The 13,824-nt window shown below is 41.4% G+C and overlaps 1 protein-coding gene and 1 non-coding gene across 2 annotated transcripts in view; both read right to left on the bottom strand.

The window, feature by feature from the left end:
• SOS2 (SOS Ras/Rho guanine nucleotide exchange factor 2) overlaps positions 1–11,597 on the bottom strand; it is a 105,907-nt gene extending 94,310 nt beyond the window's left edge. The window contains exon 1 of the mRNA XM_070378109.1: positions 10,935–11,597. Coding sequence (XP_070234210.1) covers positions 10,935–11,021 — 87 coding nt within the window. The 5' untranslated portion in view covers positions 11,022–11,597. The remainder of the gene's footprint in view (positions 1–10,934) is intronic.
• LOC138989660 (U6 spliceosomal RNA) lies at positions 710–816 on the bottom strand. Its single transcript, XR_011465907.1, has one exon. It is a non-coding gene; the product is annotated as a U6 spliceosomal RNA (small nuclear RNA).
• Positions 11,598–13,824: the final 2,227 nt, after the last annotated feature.

Below are 13,824 nucleotides of genomic sequence, written 5' to 3'. Positions count from 1 at the left end.
TTACTGCATTGTGGTCAGAAAAGATGCTTGGAATGATTTCAATTTTTTTGAATTTACCAAGGCTAGATTTATGGCCCAGGATGTGATCTATCCTGGAGAAGGTTCCATGTGCGCTTGAGAAAAAGGTGAAATTCATTGTTTTGGGGTGAAATGTCCTATAGATATCAATTAGGTCTAACTGGTCTATTGTATCATTTAAAGTTTGTGTTTCTTTGTTAATTTTCTGTTTAGTTGATCTGTCCATAGGTGTGAGTGGGGTATTAAAGTCTCCCACTATTATTGTGTTATTGTTAATTTCCCCTTTCATACTTGTTAGCAATGGCAACCCACTCCAGTACTCTTGCCTGGAAAATCCCATGGATGGAAGAGCCTCGTAAGCTGCAGTCCATGGGGTTGCTAAGGGTCGGACATGACTGAGCAACTTCACTTTCACTTTCCACTTTCATGCATTGGAGAAGGAAATGGCAACCCAGTCCAGTGTTCTTGCCTGGAGAATCCCAGGGACGGGGGAGCCTGGTGGTCTGCCGTCTATGGAGTCACACAGAGTCGGACATGACTGAAGTGACTTAGCAGCAGCAGCAGCATTTGTCTTACATATTGCGGTGCTCCTATGTTGGGTGCATATATATTTATAATTGTTATATCTTCTTCTTAGATTGACCCTTTGATCATTATGTAGTGTCCTTCTGTCTCTTTTTACAGCCTTTGTAAAAATATGGAACGCTTCACGAATTTGCATGTCATCCTTGCGCAGGGGCCATGCTAATCTTCTCTGTATCGTTCCAATTTTAGTATATGTACTGCCAAAGTGAGCATGAAAAAAATAAAATTAATTAAAATTAATACTGGCTTTTTCCTGTGGCCTGGGGAAAAGGTCACTAAGTATATTTTATTCAGTCAAACTTTAATACTCCCTGGGTCAAATACTCATATCCTTCAGCATCCTACCAAAACTACCATATGCACTCTTTCTTAAAGATCTGCCTGCAAGGTGCCTGCACTCAAGGAGTAAATAATGCATTCTCCTTTCCCATCTCTCCACAACTGCCTTCCTCCCACTTAACAGAAGAAAGGCAGATCTCTTATCTTGAATGTTGTTATGGGGCATTGCTCTGCAGAGCAATAAATAATAAATTCTATGACACAAAACAAAGAGACGGTGATAAATACTTCTCATTTAAATAATAAATATTTATCATTTAATCTTGCTTCTTTCATCCCGTAGCCTAGAGTAAAAAAAATACACTATAAATGAGGAGACTCATGAGAACAAAGAAAAGAAAGCATCTTTAAAAGAATACTAAATACAGCCAACATCATTTTATTTCAGTCAGGAGAAACAATTTAAAGCAAGTTTTCACACCTTATCTTTCTATCTTACAAATAGAATTCAGAAGTGAAATGGCTGGCACATAACAAGTATTAACACACTCATCTGAATTGAAAAATTAAGTCAGACTTGGTCTGAAGATAAATATGATAGGCAGGTTGGCTTGACAACTAAACTGACCTTTCCAGTTAGGTTATGGGGGATATTTTCCATAAGATGAATGTGGTAGGCAGAATTCTAAGGTGCCTGGCTCCCAAGATTCCGATCCCTGGTTTACACACCCCGTACACTCCTCTCACCTTGAATGTGGGCAGGACCTGTGAATATGATGACATACCACTCCTGTGCTATTACTGTATATAGCAAAGGTGACTAAGGTCAGTAATTAAGTTGACTTTGAGTTAATCATAAAAGAGATTATCCTAGGTGGGCCTGACCTAAATCAGGTGAGTCCTTTTAAAAAAGGGTCCAGAAGTGTGAGACAAGAAACAGCAGCAGATGCAGTCCTGTTCGCCTCGAAGTAGTAAACTGACTTATTACAGGCAGAACCACGGAGAAGAAATGGCAGCAACCCCTGGGAGCTGAGGGCCTCAGACAGGCAACTGAAGGAAATGAATTCTGCCAATAACCACATAAACTTGGAAGAGGATCTCAACCTCAGATGAGCCTGCAGCTAAAGCCAAAACCTTGATTTCAGCCTATGGGACCCAAAATAGAGAATCCAGGTAGGCCATGTCTGGACTTCTAACCGTAACTGTAGGATAATAAATATGTGTTGTATTAAGCCACCAAGTACTCAAAAATTTGTTATGTGGAAACAGAAAGGCATGGCAACCCACTCCAGTATTCTTGCCTGGAGAATCCCATGGACAGAGGAGCCTGGAATGTTACAGTCCATAGGGTCGCAAAAAGTCAGACACAACTGAAGCAACTTAGCAACCACACAACAGAAATTCATAAGGTTTATGTTCTTTTGAGCAACTATGTACTACTAAAGTATGTGCTCAGTCTCTAAGTCGTGTCTGACTCTTTGTAACCGCATGGACTGTAGCCCACAGGCTCTTCTGTCCGTGGAATTTTCCAGGCAAGAATACTGGAGTGGGTTGCCATTTCCTCTCCAAGGAATCTTCCCGACCCAGGAATGGAACCTGCAACTCCTACATTGGCAGGCTGATTCTTTATCACTGAGCCACATGGGAAAGCCAATAACTCAACCTAAAAGAAAGCACTTTGTCATATATATTAAAAGGATGAATGGTGTGTATCAAATTGTTACGGTATTTAGATTTCATTGGGTATTAAAACACTAATGTAAATGTTTTATTTTAAAACACCTGTACTTAGAAAACAAACTATTGAGTTGGCCAAAAAGTTCCTTTGGTTTTAAAGTAAAAATAAAAGACACACCTTTTATTTTCACCAAGAGTTTATTAAGCAATGTATTCAACCATTCTGTTTCACAAACTTCTGCCATTTTTCAGGCAACTTCATAATTCCATCCACCCAAAACATTTTATCTTTTTGAGCAAAAAACTGTTTCAGGTGCCTTTTACAGTTTTCCAGGGAACTGAAATTTATTTCCATTAGGAGAATTTTATAAAGACCGAAATAAGTGGAAATCTGAAGGTGCAACATCTGATGAATACGGCGGATGTATCAGGACTAGCTAGTCAAGCTGTAACAGCTTTTGCCTGGTCATCAAAGAAACATGTGGTCTTGCATTATCTTGTTGGAAGATTATGCATTTTCTGTTGACTAATTCCAGACACTTTTCATCCAGTGCTGCTTTCAGTTGGCCTCATTGGAAGCAGTGCTTGGAATTAACCATTTGGTTTTCCAGAAGGAGCTCATAATAGAGGACTCTCACCAATCCTACCATATACACAACATCACCTTCTTTGGGTCAAGACCAGCCTTTGGTGTAGTTGGCAGTGGTTCATTTCACTTGCCCCATGATCTGTTCCACTGCACATTATTGCCCAGTAGCCACTTTTCATTGCCTGTCACAATTTGTTTTAACAATGGAATGTCTTCATTATGTTTAAGTAAGGAATCATATGCAGAAATATGGTTGAGAAGGTTTTTGCTTAACTTATGTCGAACCCAAATGTAAAAGCGATGAATATAACCAAGCTGGTACAAATGATTTTCAATGCTTGATTTGGATATTTTTAGTATGTCAACTATCCCCTGCATGGTATAATGTTGACTGTTCTCAGTTAATGTCTTGACTTGATCACTATCAACTTCAACTGGTCTATCCAACCATGGAGCATTGTCCTGTGAGAAATCTCAACATGAAATTTCACTAACCACTTCTGACACATTCAATCAGTCACAGCCCCTTCTTCATATAACACAAATCTATTTTTGTGTTTCAATTGTGTTTTTATCTTTCTTGAAGTGAAGTGAAAGTACCTCAGTCGTGTCTGATTCTTTGCGACACCACGGACTGTAGCCTGCCAGGCTCTTCTGTCCATGGAATTTTTCAGACCTGGATACTGGGGCGGGTATTGTTCCCTTCTCCAGGGCATCTTCCCAACCCAGGGACTGAACCCACGTCTCCCCTACTGCAGGCAGATTCGTCACCATCTGAACCACCAGAGAAGTCCTTTCTTGAAATAGTAAAGCATAATATGGCAAAATGTTGCTTTTTCTTCCACCTTCAACACTAAGTGAAAGTGAAAGTCGCTCAGTCATGTCTGACTCTTTGTGACTCCCTGAACTGTAGCCCTCCAGGCTCTTCTGTCCACGGAATTCTCCAGGCAGGAATACTGGAGTGGGTAGCTGTTCCCTTCTCCAAGGGATCTTCCCAAACAGGGATCAAATCCAGGTCTCCAGCATTGCAGGCAGATTCTCTACTATCTGAGCCACCAAGAAAGCCTTAAACACTGAACACTAAAATGGCTACACAAAAATTCTCTGGTTTTGGTAAGTTTTTAAAATGCACACTGATATGACATACAATCTAACAAAACTGTGTCAAATGAAGTTAAAGACAACTAAGCACTACTAAAGCCACCATAGATCTTCCTGAGTGGTTCAGCAGTAAAGAATCTGCCTGCGGGTTCGATTCCTGGGTCGGGAAAGAGTTAGATGTTAGACAAGATTTAGCAACTGAACAACAACAAAGTCAACTTACAGAAAACCAAATGAACTTTTTAGCCAACTCAATATATCCTCTGAAACTAAGCTTAAAGATGAACATTTTTAGATGTCAACATAAAAATGTACAAAATTTTCAAAATTCTTTTGGAATACATAGTAAAAAAAAAGTTAGAAAGCTCCTTTTAGGAGAAAAGAATCAAGACTGGGTGTTGATTACACATGAACCTGGAGAAAAAAGAACAGATGATGACTAGGCTTCTAGCCTGAGAAATGAGTACAAGATCATTTATACTGGAGACATCGGTTTATGGAAGATGATAACAAGCTTGAATTGGGACATGCTGTTAACATTTACATAGGAATTTCCAGTAAGCAGGAGTTGCAGAAGTTTAGACAGGCTCCAAGAGAAGGACTCTTTAAGATCTTTGTCTGAAGACTTATAAGAGGTAAAAGGGCCACTCATATTTTTATCTGCAGGAAGGTTGTTCCAGGCTGAAGAAACACCCAGCACAAAGCCCTGAGACTAGAACACGTCTAAGAGTTGGAGGTACCAGGAAGCCAGTGTGCGGCAGGAGGAGAGCAAAAAAAGGACAGTGGTAAATGAGATCAGTGAGGTTCAGGGGGAAGTGGGGCAACACCAGGCTACTGAGAGGACTCTGACTTTTATTCTGAGAAGCACAAGTTTTGAACAAAGGAATGACATGATCCCACTTATCTCTATGTGTTGAGAAAAGACTATGCGTTGGGATAAGGGGAGAAGACAGGAGACCAGTTAAGAGGCTATTTTAATAGTCCCAGAGTGTTCCCAGAAGGTAGAAGTGGAAGAGTAAAAAATGGTGACTGAATACTGTTATAGTGTGAAGTAGAGCTAAAAAGATTTGCTGACACATTAGATATTGGTTATAAAAAAAGACAGAATTCAAGAATAACTCAGTACTTTGAGCAACTAGAATGATGAAGTAGCCATTCACTAATGTGGGAAATATTACAAAAGGAGCAAATTTTCAGGGGAAGAGGAGGAATTCAGTATCAGTTGAGATGTCTATCACACATCTTTGTGGAAGTGTTAAGAAACCAGATATCCAAGATCAGGAGGGAGCTCTGAGCCAGAAATATATATTGGAACCCATCAGATAGAGATGGTATGTGAAGCAATGAGGCTGGGTGGGATCTCAAGAAATCTATTGTAAATAGAAACAGAAATTCAAAGACTAAGCTCCAGGGAGGTCAGGATGATGCATTGTAGTAGGGAAGATGAGGAGATAAACAATGGTGAAGAACTAGGAGGAATATAGTCAGAGAGGGAGAAAACCATCAGAGGTTGGTGTCCTGGAAGCCAAATGATGAAAAGAAGCAGAAACAGATCAACTATGAAATGTTGCTAATGGGTCATTTAAGAAAAAATTACAAAGTGCTACATAAGTAAGAGGTAGTATTTGAGTTCACAAGGTGTTTTTATGAAGAAAACTGGGTAATGAAAACTTTACTTGGAGATAATACTAACGCTCTCGACTTGATCTTGATGTTATTTTCATTGTGTTGCTTCCTCTCTACATATTAAAATGTGAAGTATATAATACTTTACACATTTAAAAAGTTTCTACTTACTATGTGCTCTTATGTAAAAAAAGGAAAAGAATTTTAGGTTGTTAATTTTTAACGTGACTACATGAGATAACGCTAAATCTATTAGTTCCATTAAAATTCCTTCCTGATTCAAATATGCAGGCTAACGGAGGATATAATCAAACTACTGCTCCATTGAAAGAAAGGCCCTGATTAATATAAAAGATATATATTTGATTTATGTCAAGTGGTAACACAGGTAATGCTTTGGATACTCAGCATAAAACACTTTAATGGAATATTATTGCTCCAAATATACCATACCAAAATTAAACTGAAAATAGAAGACTACTAAATCATGGCTGACAGGAAGCTAAACGCAGCAAGCTAAAATGCATTCCTAATGCTCATCCAGTTCTAGCTGAACCCCTTGGGTCAGTTTGGGTCATTATTAGTTTGGAATAATTCCAAATGACTCCCTAGAGTTATATTCACTGTTATATTCAGTGGCTTTAGGAAATTCCGAATAGGCCTCATGTCACAAAATCATAGTTTCTCCTATTCCTTTTAGCTGGAGTGATCTCTTCAAAAAAGCAAGTTTGATCAAGTTAATCTAATTAATGTGTTACATAAATAACCCTACAGGATTTTCTATTCTCAGGAGAGACCTTAACCTGAGTCTATGTAAGAGTCTCTCAACTTGCTCAACTCCTTTTCACTTGATCTCAGTTCCTAAAGTCATGGTCCTACCTTACCCTACAGCTCCAATCTTTTCTCCCCCTTTCTTTGTTTATTCCTATTGATCTTTCAAATAATTGTTTACCTCTTTACTGTCTGTCTCTCCCCAGACCTCTCTGCTACAGTCATTTATTAAGAGAATAGATGTTTTTAATGAGAGCAGGGCCTTACTACAACCTCAGTATCAAGAATACTGCCTGGCACGTATGAGGCACTCAACAAATATTTAAATATATTCTCCAGAAGTCAGCACTAATGTTACTTCCTTAAAGAAGCCTTCCTTGACCTTCTGTCAATGACACCAATTTCATTTTCTCAAAGAACTCCCATGCTTTTCTTCTGGGTCCTAGGAAAGATCCAGTGCAATCTTCTAAAACAGTTCCAAGAGGTATTAGTACAAAGGCATTTCTGAATCAAAACCTTCAACCTTCTCTTCCACCCCCACCCTCAGCATTGACTGCCATTAATTAACTCAAACATTCTCTCACATCTCTTGAATTTTAACAGATATCAAGAGTAAACTGTAATGGTTGAGGCGTAAGGTCAATATTAAACCTGAATTAAGTTAGACTCAGGAATAAGGTAAGTTTACCAATTCTTTCTAGCTTTCTGTGACAGCTGTAATGACAGATAATAAGAAAATTTTCTTTTCCATGGCTAGCCTGGTGAATAATATCCTACAGAAAAGGCATCTACAAGGGAAATATCAGAGACTAAAAAACCTGCTAAAATGATTTTAAGGCATGTTTCCCTATATGCAGAATGTTTACACTGATTTTTCTTAGCATACGATTCAAGTAGCACATGCACAAAGTACCACAGGCATTTCAAAGACACAGGTAATAAGCTGCATTTGCAAATATATCCCACACCCTTTCTTCCCTCAAGTAACATGATAGCTTCAGTGTTCTTCAGGAGTAGTAATGAGGGCAATTACGTCTCTGGCTCTTTTTAGGTAAGATACATAATTCAGCAGTAATGTTAACAATGCACATAGTATCCATTAGTAGTGTCATATTGCTCTACCCTTTGTAGCTCTCTATGTATTTAAATGCCCTAAGTGAAGTTCTATTTTAACAGGTAAAGAACAAAAGCACAATAAAACAAAGAGCTAAAGAACAACACATTTCTATTTCCAAAATTATTTTTCCTTAAATCTATTTCTCAATGTTCATGTTTCTCCATAGTGAAATGAATATTTAATGTTGGTTTAAAACAATCTCTTCCATTTTCAAAGTCAGTATAGTAACTTTATCAAATATATGTATGGTTTTCAGAAAAATCAGGAAAACTTGAAAATAAGCAAAAGAGATAACTTGCTGTTCTTCAGTCCAACACTATGCTTGATTACTACTGACTGGGCTATTTTACAAACGGGTAAGATTAACTTAAAGAGATTTTTGTCCGGCACAGATGCAAGATCTAATCAGTAGGAAGATAACCCCAAACTTACTGCTTATGTTCCTGTAGGACATTAACTATTTTTGTGTCCAATCCAACAATCTTACCTTGAGATTCTTTAAGGTTTCCTATAAATACTTAACCTCCTCCAATTTTCATATGAAGTGGCTTTTAGCATCTCATGAGTTAAGTAATAAATTAAGTAATAAATTGAATCAAAATCACTGATACATGTTCATTCATAACTGTCATGAGAGTTTTGATTTTACCTTTCAGAAAATTATATTGTAACTGTTTTGAAGGTTCCATCAAGATGCACAAGTGAACTAACAGAACTAATTAAACAACCTTGTTCTTTTCACACAGAGATATTTCTTACAGAACTTTTGAGTTCTACATAAACCAAAACCTCAAAGTTTAGAATTTTCAGTCTATGTGGTAAACATTTTAGAGCAAGGCATCTTGGTTTTATTCACGTTTGTATTCTTAGGATCCAGTTTGGGGCCAAGTACCTACAATGTGTTCAATAAATGTTAATAAAACTAGCTCCCACATGTTTGATGGCAACATCCACCAGAGGAGAAAAGTCTTAGTAGTCTAATACTATTGCTGCTTTTACTATTAGTATTAATCTTAGTAGTGTTTGCAATAATCTGGTCAGCTGGAAGAAGGAAGCCATGTTCTAGATGCCTTGAATGTGAAGACAGAGTTTCTGCCTAAGTTGCAGAATTCTCACTGTACAAGGACACGTGTGGCAAGTACAGACCAGAATTTAACTCATCCTGCAAAGAAAGAGTGAACCTTGAACTCCTCAAAAACTACAAACCTCAAGAACTACAAAACTACAAAGAACTATAAACCTACGAACTGCACGACCACAAAACTGGATATAATCTGGAATTACAAACATCAAAAAATTTGCAAAAACATAAAAAAAATGTGTTCCATGGGAATATACCTCAATTCTAGAAAAACAGTAATGTAATAAGTTAAATAAAAATTGTTTTTTAATTCACTCAAAAGGCCAGATTTCCTTAGCTGTATATATTCCATACGCAAAGGACATACAAGAACTGTAGAATACAACAGAGATCTACAAGGCATCTGAGATCCAAGAAAACAAGCACAACATATAAATGCAAAATAACAGACTCAAAGCAATGAACTAGGATCAGATGCTACCCTGGGTTTATTTCCAGACTAACCTGAAGATATAAATCTGTATCTGTGCATGAGGGATTATTAGGGTCAAAGCTACCTATTGAATAAGTTATGCAACACATACTCAAATTCTATTTGCTACCAGAAAATCCTAGTAAGAGACCTACACCTCACTGCCAACAACATAGGACTATGTGATAACTGCATTCACATTTCTATGTGGTAGAAGGTTCAATCACTATCTAAGCATTTCCCTCTTTGCTTTTAACTCAGGCCAGTGTTCATTATCACCACTCAGCACACTTGCCATTTCCTTCCCTCTCCTTATAGAATCGGGTTGCCCACGGAAGGAAGGTCAATGTAATACTTTAACACCTAAAATACCTGTGAAATGGTAACTGTCTAGCTGCTCTTAACCACCTCCACCAAATTCTTTAAAAAATTTTACATGATGTTTGGCCCAAGGAAGGCAATACCTCTTCCTAAGAATCGTGAAAAAACGGCAGATCTGAAACTCGAATACGTGAGGGAATGTTTTTTACTTTAAAATACTACTACTTCTTTTCACTTAGAGAAATTTAATGTATGAAGATTTATTTTCCGGGGTAGTCTTTTAAATTAATGTTTATTCCTTATTATTTTAAAATTTATATTTGGTTATTTTGCACAAAAGGTCATAGGGACTACATCTGTATCAATGGCAAGGAAAGCCCATGCTCAGTATGTTTATCATCTTCTGCCTCCATTTACACTCTTTAAACGTCTTGACCTTACAAAAGGCTTTATTATAAAAACGTATGTTTATTACATATTAAAAAACTACGATTATTACCGAAATTCAGAGGAAAACTGACATCATCTACAGGACAGATGCACCCTAACGATGTACCCAAACTAAAAAGATTGATTTTTTATGAGCTGAGCCTTTTTTATCCCCTTAAAATGATTCTAAGTAATAAATTGCACTCAGTGAAGAAAATAACCAAATTTTACAGGGGAAATCTCTCCTAAACAGGGGGACGCCTATGGCAGGAAGGGAGGAGGCACTTTAAATTGACCTCAAGAATTGTAAAAGCAATATTATGGCTCACTGACATTTCTCAATCGAGAAACACATCCATCACCAAAAAAAAAAAAATTACAACCTCTTAAGTGAGTGGACACCCTTCACCCTTCAAACTGCCTAAGGGAACAGACCCAAAGAATTTAATTAAAAGTGATTACTCGGCCTAGAAACGTGCTTTTGTTTTTTAGAAACTGTCTAAATACCAGTGGGACTTTCTGTTGCCCGAATCCAGCCCGAGGACAACAAATTGGTCAACGGCGGAAGTCGCCTGACGAAAAGACTGCAACATGAAATCCAGTTTTATGATCATAACAAAACCTTCCTTCCGGGGCCAGGCAATAACTTGAGAAAACGTCCTTTGGGACGCAAAGGCAATCACAAGCCCCTCGTCGCCGGCCAGAGAGAAAGCGATGGGCCCTCCGGCGCCGAGCGCGGGGAAGACGTGCAGCTCCCCGTTACAGCGTCCGAGGGGCCGCGGCTCGGGCCGTGGCTCGCGCCCCGCCCGCCTGCCGCGGCCCCGGCACCTCCCTCGGGCCCCGAGGCCGCCCGGGCACCAGCACTGACCTTCCGCAGGGCCGAGACCAACAGTCCCCGCCATTTCGGACTGTTCTCTTCGCTGTAGAACTCGTAAGGCTGCGGCGCCTGCTGCATGGCCCCGGCGGCAGCGCCTCCGCATCGGGGGCGGCCCGCGGGCCGAAACGGGCCGGGCCGGTGATCTGACAGGCAGGGCGCGGGCCGCCTAGCCTCACCGGCCGCCGCCGCCTCCCGCCCGGGCCGCGGTTACGGCCGAGGCGGCTCGGAGGCGGCGCCGGCGGGCGGGCGGGGGCTCCGGGGGCGGCTTCCTCGGCCCCGCGACCTCGCCTCGCGCAGCGTCCTCAGGGGAAGCGCGGCGGCCCGTGAGCCCGAACGGCCCTCGGCTGCGACCAAAGCGACGGCCTCCTTTCCCAGTGGCGCTGGCCCGCTTCTCGAGCGGCTGCTCCTCCTTTGTCTGGGTTCGCAGCCCGGCGGGGGTACAGCTGGCCTCGCCCCCGCCCCGACTCCCGCTACGGCCGTAGTAGGCGGACAGAGGCGGCGGCAGCTTGTGTCCTCATCGCCTCATCTCCGCCCTCCCAACCGGCAACGCTGCCCTGCCCGGGCCGCCCGAGTCACCTCCAGAGGGCCCTGGGGACCGACCGGGCGTGCGCGTCGGGCGAGCAAGCCACACTCCTGCGCGCACAGTGCCGGCCACCGCCGCCGCCCCTTCAGCAGCCGCGCACAGAGCCTCAGGACCGCCGCCAAGCCCAGGTCCCAGCAGCCGCGGCTCGGCCCGCCCCCTCCGCCGCGCGCTCATTAACCAGAGTAGCTGGACCAGCCCCTCACGGAGCATGCGCGTCGCAGAGCTGGCCGAGGCGCCGGCTGGGCGCGGGGGCCTTCTCTCGGGAGTGCACGTCTCCTGGGCGCTCTCTGCGAGCCAGTTTCGGAAACACTCCCTAGCTCCCTGACTGCGTTTTACACACTCTTTCCCGCGACAATCCTGACTCGATGCCATTCCTCAAGCGCCAGAACTCCAGTCGTGGGAAGCAATATAGGGAGTTAGAAAGAAAGTGGTTTTCAGGCTGGAAACGATGTTTAATGTATTTGTGTTCTACGTGGCTCTTCTGTATATGTAACTATTTCATAGCGTAGTGTTGAGGGGACTGAAGAAGGTGAGGAGTGGAAAGTCCTTGGCGCATAGTAGGGCCAAAAAAGGCAGAGGGCAGCGTTAATCAAGCTTGAATTTAAAAGTCCTTCACTTGCACGAGCCCTCATGTGTTCACAGAAATTTCATACCGTTTTGGTAAAACTGTCCATATTTTTGCATTGTTTTCTTAATGGTGTTTCCAAATTGTGGCGGTGTGGAGGTGTCAGGTCCCACAAAACCTGGATCCGCCCTTGGGGCCAGCCCTACTCACTAGCAACCCCAAAAAGATCCCCAGACCTTAACCCCTCCTGAATTGACGACTCTGGAAACTTTATCGTTAGCATAAATTTTATCCCACTAAAGATGCTGAGCACATACATGAATTACAATAGATTGTTGCCAGCCACCATCCCGGAGGAAGGGAAAGGAAGAACAAGGTACAAAAAAACAGTGTGCCACGATTCAAAATCGGTTCAAAATCAGTAGCAGAGCAGTTAAAACAAGCATCATTTTGTCATTTTGGCAAAATCATAATGGCAGAGTTGGAAAACTTAGATCATTTTTCTAATCCAAGTATCCACTGAATCCAGAACCTTTTCAAATAGATAAGTAACAAGGATATGTGGTACAGCAAGGAAATATAGCTATTGTTTTGTAATAAGTTCAAGAAGAGCAAAATATATTTAAAAATATTGAATTGTTGTTGTACACCTGAAACTACTGTAAATAAGAAATACTTCCTTTAAAAAGAATGGCCACATCCACATTCCCATGTAATTAGGATAAAAGGTAGAATGGTGAAATGCTTGTATTTCTCCAAAGAATCTTTCCATAAGTGAGGGCAAAGACCTTGGCTAATTTAGACCTCTTTACTTTTCTCTCTTTTCTTGAACTCCAGCTATAAACTGCTAGGCTGTCCCGCTATTAGACTGGGGTTGTATTTTCTTATAGGAAAGTGAAGATGGGAAGTTTCATTCTTGGCTAAGGAGATTAGGAGCCTTCTCTGAGTCAAATCAGGTCTCAAGACACATTTTGTTCAATCAGAACTGTATTTACCTTTTTAAACCTGATGTTAATATTTTAAAATTTCATGTAAAAAAATCTGGATTTCCAGCTTCTCTTGACAAAGATCTGGCAATACTGGGCCCTGATGCGCCCTGCAAGGGAATGATCAGTAGGCACGGGGTAGTGGCTGCCTCTTTAGAAAAGTATGCCATCCCATTTGAAGCTGGCTAGGCAATGGCACCCCACTCCAGTACTCTTGCCTGGAAAATCACATGGATGGAGGAGCCTGGTAAACTGCAGTCCATGGGGTCGCTAAGAGTCAGACATGACTGAGCGACTTCACTTTCACTTTAATGCATTGGAGAAGGAAATGGCAACCCACTCCAGTGTTCTTGCCTGGAGAATCCCAGGGACGGGGGAGCCTGGTGGGCTGTCGTCTATGGGGTCACACAGAGTCGGACACGACTGAAGCGACTTAGCAGCAGCAGCAGCAGCAGCAGCCTCCCCACCTGGCACTCTTCACCCTTTTATGTAACCTGCCTAGTCTCTACAAGCATCTGAGCTATGATCTCTGGGCTAGACAAACAGAAATGTGATCCACATGCATGTGGAAAATAATCCAAGAATGACATTAGTAAGAAGTTACCCAACCAAATGGGCCATCCAGGAAAACATGTTGGATCCATACCCTATACTGTACACTAGGCTAACTCCCAGATGTGTCAAATATTTAAATATAAAAAATAAAACCATAAAGTAATCTGCTTATAATTTCAGAGTACAAAGACC

The sequence above is a fragment of the Bos mutus genome, chromosome 10 (assembly GCF_027580195.1).
Source record: "Bos mutus isolate GX-2022 chromosome 10, NWIPB_WYAK_1.1, whole genome shotgun sequence".
NCBI lineage: Eukaryota > Metazoa > Chordata > Mammalia > Artiodactyla > Bovidae > Bos > Bos mutus.
The sequence above is the reverse complement of the archived record's forward strand: the minus strand, read 5'-3'. Positions and strand labels throughout refer to the sequence as shown.